The 8,769-nt window shown below is 25.3% G+C and overlaps 1 protein-coding gene across 3 annotated transcripts; it reads right to left on the reverse strand.

The window, feature by feature from the left end:
* Positions 1-2,326: 2,326 nt before the first annotated feature.
* On the reverse strand, positions 2,327-7,578 carry LOC113553507 (homeodomain-only protein-like). Of its 3 annotated transcripts, XM_026956873.1 has the most exons (4): positions 7,338-7,578; positions 7,078-7,232; positions 5,088-5,255; positions 2,327-2,523 (listed from the first exon to the last, which is right to left on the reverse strand). In XM_026956873.1, exons 3-4 carry the CDS (start codon positions 5,241-5,243, stop codon positions 2,452-2,454), a joined length of 228 nt encoding a protein of 75 aa, XP_026812674.1. In that variant the 5' UTR covers positions 5,244-5,255; positions 7,078-7,232; positions 7,338-7,578; the 3' UTR covers positions 2,327-2,451. The 3 variants fall into 3 exon arrangements, with proteins under 3 accessions (XP_026812674.1, XP_026812673.1, XP_026812672.1); XM_026956872.1 differs by having other exon boundaries at positions 5,088-5,250; positions 7,078-7,578; XM_026956871.1 differs by having other exon boundaries at positions 7,078-7,578.
* Positions 7,579-8,769: the final 1,191 nt, after the last annotated feature.

Genomic DNA, 8,769 nt, shown 5'->3' on the forward strand with positions numbered 1-8,769 from the left:
CAATAAATAAATATTAATATATATATATAATATTAATATTATTATTATTCATAATAAATTTACTATTTGGACCTTAGTAATATTTTAACCATCGCATATTACGTGGCGCCCTCTGGCCGCGAGGTTATGAGTTGTATAAATATTGTTCATAATAATAATTTACTTTCTAACGTCTAGAAATAATAACAGCATTGCACAACATATTAATAATATTGTCTTTTAGATTGTCCCGTCGTTTTATGTATAATCACCCGACCAAATCGCCTTCATATAATAAACAAAACGAAAAGAAGTAAAGCCTTTTATGTGATGTATTAACATTTAACACTGTAGCAGTGAGGTCATTCATTGTGGTCAAATATACGTGAAACTCGGACATCTTGTAGTGCACAGACCGGTTGTTGAACACTTAAGTTTCGCTTCACTCAACTCGACCGCTGGTTATATTAGTGGTGTTCTTCTTAATTACCTCTATAATATATTTATTTAGAGTAAAAATATAATTGATATTTTTTTTTACTTAGTGGCTTTATGGTAATATTGGTAATTGGTATAATCATCAAGTTAAAAATATTATTGCTGCATAAAATGCACCAATTGTCACATCTTAATAGTCTTCTTTAATTTATTACGACAATATAATGTTAAATAATTCGTACGTGCTGTCCTTTTGCAAAAAATATAAACTCAAAATTATAATGTCGGATAAAAGTTTATAATTTTTGTAATATTACGATTTACAAATCATTTGGAAAAACCGTTTTATTTTAAAAATTGTCGGGAAACTCGTCTTTTGCCATATTTTATCGATTATTAATTATGTGTTATGTACTTATATTCATAATGCAGATATTAAATTAATGATTAAAAAAATACTATACTTATAACCATCACAATTCTGTATACTTACGTTTTGTGTTTACATATTTTAATTAAAAATGTTTATAACAAGTATAGTATCAAGCTATGCATTGAATGCAGTATTATAGGAATTATCAAAATATTTTTTCCAGTAAATAAATACGACATAAGTATGATATAATATAATTTATAAGCTATTTAATTTGTGGAGTTATTGAGTTAAGAGGATGACACACGTGTTTAAGCAAGCTATACAAATTTTAAAATTTAGTAAATATAATAAAATTATAGTTTTAAAAAACTCATAATTTGCTCCATAATTAAAATATCAATAAAAACCTCTGAGATGCATAATTACACCTAAGACCTAACCTTCCCTGCATAATTTTTATAATAATTCAATCCTCTTTAATTTGAGTAAAATTGATTATTGTGAGCGTACAATTTACATGTTATACATAATGTTTGTAAGATTGAGACAACACATGCTGATGATTCTTATGATAGTGATATTTGGATACTTAGAAGTTAGAATAACGTCATTTGAAACTCTTTTCTGTTTAATTTTCCCGGTTCGATCGAGTAATTTGAGTATCTTATATTTTGTTTACTTTGAATGTTTCAAATAATGAAATAACGGTATTATGTGTGTGGTAACAAAAAAATTCTAAATTGTTAACTGCCTAAATAAATATTTGTATTTGTTACATGGTATTAAAATTTATACAATATTACGTATAAATGAAGATAAAACTATACATATATATATATATAAATTACACATACGTTCTATGAAAAACTTAAAAAATAATTGCATTCAAACATTTTTTTTAGCTAATATTTTATCATTTCATTGCACGTGAACGATAGCAATAATTTTATGGTTATAACTGATATGTGTGGTTCGACGGTCGTTTGGAATGTGCAAAAACTATATTTATTTAAATAAAAGCAAATTTATTTCTATAATAATTATATGAACGTAGTTTTACGAGGTAGGTACTTCACGAGAATCGAATTCCTAAATCTAATTCGACTGTTATATAATATATAATATATGATTATATGTTTGATTAAAATTATTATAATTACAAGGTAAGTATTAATAATTAAAACGATTAAGCTCATAAAATAACATATGCCACACGGTTTGTTTGCAATGTAAAATATTGCAAATTACGGAAAATGTTTTTAAAAGTTATGCATTTTCAACGTTATGTATTGTCAATGTAACAACGTCGATTTATATTTTATATATCATTATATTAATTGTGAACGTAATTGAAATAAATGATAATACATTTTTTGTTAATTTACGTAATATATATTATTATAAATACATTCATGATTTAAAGTTTTGTGAGTGTAAAATAATAATAATAATAATAATAATACTCATATAATAGTCAAAATAAAACAATGAGTGCTAATAACAACTAAATAAATACAAAAACAAAATAGGTATGTAACTTTACCGAATTTCATAATATAAATCGTAAAATCACTATTATAATATATCATATATATGCATAACAAACTTCGACTTAAACAATATAGTAATTATAATTTATATTTGGTGTGTTTTTAAATTCACAGTTGCCCAAAACAATCTGAAAGTCCTTGGCTCCTTCTCCATGCCGCCAAACGATTTGTATACCACATCTATAATACATAAATACATTACAATTTACAATGGTACTTAGAGTAAATATAAGTAAATAATTATCGCTACCAATACTAGAAAAAAACAAAATGTGATAATAATAATATATTTAACACAACCTTAAGTTTATATGTTTAAATATATATATATACCTAACCTGTATATATATGTGATATGTGCATAATTTAACTGGATTTTAAATCTTAAGTTTATTTTAAAACAACTTTTGCAAATAATTTGGTTTGAACATTTTATTTAGTTATTTTAATACAAGTATATAGCTAATCATTATTTAGTTTTCATTTTTCGTAGTTGTTAAATTAGATCTCCGTTGTAGTAGAACTATTTTGAACTGGATTTTTAACCTTTCACAATTTTTAATAGCATATATTATGAATTAAATATCGCTAACTTTATTCCCAATCATTTAATATGTATACACAGGTAATACCTGTAAAAAACATGTTTTTAATACTGCAGGTTTTAGTATACCTAAAACGCTTAAAGTTTCATATAAAATCACAGTAAAAATGTAAAATAATGTTTTCAATAATAAACTGCAACCGATTGACTTAAATCTGAACATTCTGAACAAGGGAGTTTACAAATAATTCAAATCACTAAGATTCATTACCTAGTAACATTGATAAATATTTCGAGTATAAATAATCTTATTTGTATACTTAATGATGTTTAAATCAATGAATGCTAACTACTGTCTACAAAACCCTAAACATATAAATTTAACAATTATCTGTTAGCTTTTTTATTTTTAATCACATTTGTTAAATTATTTGCGTAATCCACTATAATCCTTTATACAATCAAATACGCGCTAAAATAATTAGTAATACAAAATAAATAATGGGCATTTCAATACCATCTAATAATGGGTAATATGTCTTATAATCGAAACTAAAGAATAATAATTAAAAATTGTAATCAATATTCACATGTATAATTTTTAACATTCATGGTAATTATAACATGGAATATTATATGAATTTAGATATACATAAATATATTTAAACTTCAATAAATGCTTACAACTGGTTAGAGAAACCGAAGTCTAACAACAAAATTATAATTTTAATGTAATAGGTATTTAGCTATATATTAAAACATAAACTTTCCAGTTTATTAAAAATTCCATTTGGTTTGCTAATTTGAATCGAGTTATTCATTTTATTTTAACTAAAAATAAGTAAAAACGTAAACACGTATATATTATTGGCACCAAACTGTTGGCCACTTTACACTTTATTTTTAAACGTAAAATAAATATTATAAAATTCAAAACTTATTCATTAAATGAGGTTTCAAAATTTAAAACTGAAACGACCACGCATGTGTTATAATACGCAAATCGAAATGCAACAGAAATATAGGTATACAGATTTTTATCATCAGATTGACGAGATGATATATTTTATTTTTTAATACACCATTGTATTGTATATTTAGTATTGTAATACTGTATGATAACTATAATAGACAATAGAAAATTAATTTTAATATAGTATTACTAATTATTGAAATCCTTGTCCTAGTAATCAACATCAGAACTAATTTTGTTTTATTTGCTTTATAATATTGATAGATATCACACAGGATCACTACATTTGCGTTTAATAATTTTTAATATACCTATACATTTATTTTTATCATTCCTAAAAGTTAAAACAAAATCTATATGTATTTAGATTTTATATACACTTATTAATTGTACATACACATTATACGGTTATTTATTGTATGGATACCGGGAGATTAAACGTTAGTAATTCTATAATATTAAATATTGATGAATATCTGAAATTATATGAGTCATTTTTGAATAAAATTTTTTGATATGTTAAAGAATTAATAAGTAAATTTTCATTACACTATTGATTTTTATTCAATTTTCCTTTAATCTTTCTGCTGCAGTTACCAAAAAGTTAATTATACATATACAATAAAAATATTTTACAAATCTACCTAGGCATATGCATTCGTTAACCTGTAGGTACATAGGTATAGGAGTATATGACATCAGTTTTAGACGTTTATTACTATAATAAAATCATAAATATACTTCTATTTAAAAATATATTTTTGTGCTGTAATTTATATTATGTACCTGTATTTATTTAAAATAGAAGAGAAATAATGTGTAATAAAAGTATATATTATTGTGGACTGTGGTCTTACGCAACTTGCAAGATTGGTATGACACGACAAAAATAATGAAACCTTTTTATTTAACTATAATATTGTTCTTAAAATCCCATAAAAATTATATTTAAATCTATGAATGGTCTTAAAACTGATGGTGACGTATTTTAATAATTTTTTGATTAGACACAATTGCATATAATTAAAACAACATAGTACCCTGATGTAGGTTAATGGTACAATAATATTACAAGTATGTACAACTTCCATGAACGATATGACATATTTTTGTCTTTATAAAGTGAAACGTAATAATTAATTAAATTTTTTAACTAATTAGAAATATAGCTGAAATAAATATTCAAATAATTATTACTATTTATATGATATTATGATATTATATTACCTTAACATCATAATCTCTGACACCCAGCTCAGCTGCAATAATCTCTAAATCGGTAGAATGAAGCGTTTTGACTTTATTAAATTGAGACTCGAGAACTTCTAAGACTTCGTCAGAAAGTGGTGTACTGTCATTTCCAATTTTGTTAGAAAAATCCATCGCAAAACTACTCTACAACAAAAAAATTAATGCATAGATATTAAAAATATAATCTGATACTTCAATATGTTTTTACATGTATTTAAGCATAGAATTTACAGTTAAAATATTTGAAATAAGTATTTATTTAATTTTCCAAGACATAATGTTATGATGTACTATTTCAAAAACAATAAACACAAATTTAATTGAATTAAATTAATTGCTAATATATTTTATTTGTAGGTTAATGGATACTCAAACTTCTGTAGTTTTCTCAAAATACATTCTATTCGTCATACATTAAACCTTGACCAAGCTTTCGTAGGCTTTATAAAATTAGACGTATTTGTGACATTTTTAAAACTTATTTTTATACATCCTGTTGGTAACTAAAAAACGTGTAAATAAAATAATATATAAGCCATATTTTGTTGTTATTTTTTGTTAAAACATAATTATGAGTTTTTAATTTAATAATTTCCAACGAAGTCAAAAAATCCATCGATAATACGGTCAAAATGTAATTGCTGACTCGTTTTAACAGATACAGACATTATAACATATTATATTATGTCCAAAACAACTAAAAAATAACCAATTTTAATACATTTTGTAATTCATAATATAAATATATTATAAAAATTACAAAAATCTATTTATAGGTACGTTATAAATTGTTGTATTTATCATAGTTATTTTTCAAATGAGTAATGACTAACGAGTTGTATAAAATATAATCAAAAAGTAAATTTTGCCTTTTGATCATTCATAGATTTTGTGATGATATTAAAATTACAACATATTATGTTTAATATATTATAAACATAAATAATGTAATACATTTTTTCAATTTTAAGAATAATAAAATTAGTTTTTATAGAAGATTACACTACTACAAACTACAGTAAATGAATGCTTAAAAAATGTCTTATTTATTTACAAAATACAAAATGGGTTTCTCATCAATACTAAATTGTGTTAATTTAACTTAATAAAGCATTGTTTTGATGATGGCTTAAATTATGAGTTTTGGTTAATCATTACTATAATTCCATGTAATTAAGTATGTCTATAGTAAAATTGTATGTTTAGCATCATTTATATCAATATTTACTATTTACTGTTTATTAATATTAGTATACTAAAATATAGTTGTATTTCATATTATGTTTATGTGCATCCCGCACGTTGTTTAGACATTAATTTATAAACCTAATCAAGAATAATATAAACGGACTAGATTGGATCTTTAATTACAAATAACAACATAATTATATGGTAGGTAACCAAAGATTTTGTATCGACTACCGAAAATATTTTGTGTAAACATACTAAACATGTTCGCATATTTTTACGATCAATATAACTCCTATCAAACACGAAATCCACGTAAAACATGTAGCGATAAGATAATAAGCGATTATTTTTACTAATTCATTATTTTTAATGAATTTATTTAACTTAACTTTGAAAATTGAAAAAATTATAGCTTTAGTTATGTGTAATAAAACACAATAAAAAATAGAAATTGAATTTTAAAAAAAACTTTCACACACACACATTATATTATACATTTATACGCATACGTAATAAAAAAAAATAATTAAGATTATTTTGGCCATATAGCCAATAAATATGTATTATCGTCTTTACAAAATCAGGCGATGACAGATGTGTTATTTTCAGAAAAGTGTCTGTGTTTAATTACCTACCTATTTAATATTATTTTATACTTTCAACGTTTATTTTTCAATTCAAATTTACAATAAAATCGCCGTAAACTGAACATGTGCGTTGATAAAACGTATATCTACACACAACTGATAATAAAATCATAATATGAATCACTTACGTCTGTATTATATTTGGCGATCGAGAGGATATACAGTCGCGGCGATCTTCGGCTGGCGCGTAATAAAACTTAACGAAAGCGGTTCCGAGCAAATCCCGACAGCGGACGACGACGCACTGAATTCGAAATCCCCGCGCAATTTTCCCGTCAATTTTCTGCGGTGACGATTTCGCAAACAATATTTATAACTATTAATGTCTATTGAAATGCGCGCGCAAGTATAATCAGAAATGTGAAAAACGACAAAATGCAATAGGTACCTTATTGTAATAATATGATGAATGCGTTACCGTTACAATCACGATTTATGTTATTTATTGCCGTAAAATTTTGTATCGCAATCGTCAATCGACCACTTCGATCGTTGTAAAAATTTTTTTCTGGCTCGCAAGCGCGCTTGAAAAATTTGGCAAGCCGACAGACTCGCGTGCACGGACCGCTCTCGACGGACAGCTGTGGCGGTTTAAAGTATATAAATTATATGTACAAAACGTATCATAGTCTCAGAACATAATGCGCGCGCGAGTATTTGTGTAATTCTATAGCTGGTTACCTCGAGAGTAGGTCGGACGTCTTCGGCCCCCACCGCGCATACACCTTTTATTATTATTATTATTGCGACGCGGGACTTTTCTCTTCGTATTTTATCGTGGTATACCTAAGTCCTGGACAAAATAATAATAATAATAATAATAATAATAATATTGTGTGTTAAAAAATAATTCTTCTTCGATATCATAAATTAAATTTTAATATTATTTTAAGTGAGTAAGTGTGAATATGTATGCGGTCGTAACATTCGGATGATAGTATATAGCAGCATACATGGTTGAGACGAGATTGGCTGGAACCCTAGAACCCTAGAATAAGAATTTATAGGTACAATTATAAAATGTAAAATACGAATTTAATATGTATTCAGAAATTATTTAAAATGTCACGATATTACATGTAGTATTTCATCGAAAAAACAACTGGTCAAAAGACCAAAAACCAATTATTGTTAAAAATAATAAATGTTAAAATGACCATTACATTATTATGTATGAATATATTTTTTTTCGAAGGCTTTTAATCGTTAAACAATCATCTTTATAATAAATTGATTTATTATTAGTATAAAAAATATATATTTTATTATTTTAAAAAATGTCTAAGATTTATGTCTTTTACGATCTTTAATCGCACGCAAATAGTATGTTTGACTATTGTGCCTGCTGTCTGTCTATAAAATTAATGATGTATTATCACCTCAGAAAGTGCAACATTTCTAACATAGACCTGTCAGCATAATACACCCCTATTAGTCATAATAGTATAATATTAATATCAATAAACTATAAAGTACACATATCAACTCCAAATTAAAACGAATGTGTTTTAATAATATATATAACGCGTAATAAAATATAGTAAATAATTCAACATATTAACTTGGTTCAAGTCCGCGAGGAAAAGAGAAAAATTCACACGATATGCGTATTGTATATCCTCTTTGTGGCCTACGTACCTATATACTACTATATATATATTATGTAATTTATACGGCTCCGCGAAAACTAGATCTATTGTGTTCAGAAAACCTGCACCCGCACGGCGGCGGTGTCACTATTATACATATATACTATACACACATTGCACACACGCTATAGTTTATAATAATAATATTAAAGTGAACGTCGTAATAGTATA

The sequence above is a fragment of the Rhopalosiphum maidis genome, chromosome 2 (assembly GCF_003676215.2).
Source record: "Rhopalosiphum maidis isolate BTI-1 chromosome 2, ASM367621v3, whole genome shotgun sequence".
NCBI classification, from domain to species: Eukaryota; Metazoa; Arthropoda; class Insecta; order Hemiptera; family Aphididae; genus Rhopalosiphum; species Rhopalosiphum maidis.

What these genes read in the sequence shown, in the direction of transcription:
- LOC113553507 (XM_026956873.1), bottom strand. Translation starts at nt 5,243, where the DNA reads ATGGATTTTTCTAACAAAATTGGAAATGACAGTACACCACTTTCTGAC. An exon ending in TCAGAGATTATGATGTTAAG is followed by an intron (nt 2,524 to 5,087) that starts GTAATATAATAT and finishes TATGTATTATAG; the next exon opens with ATGTGGTATACAAATCGTTT.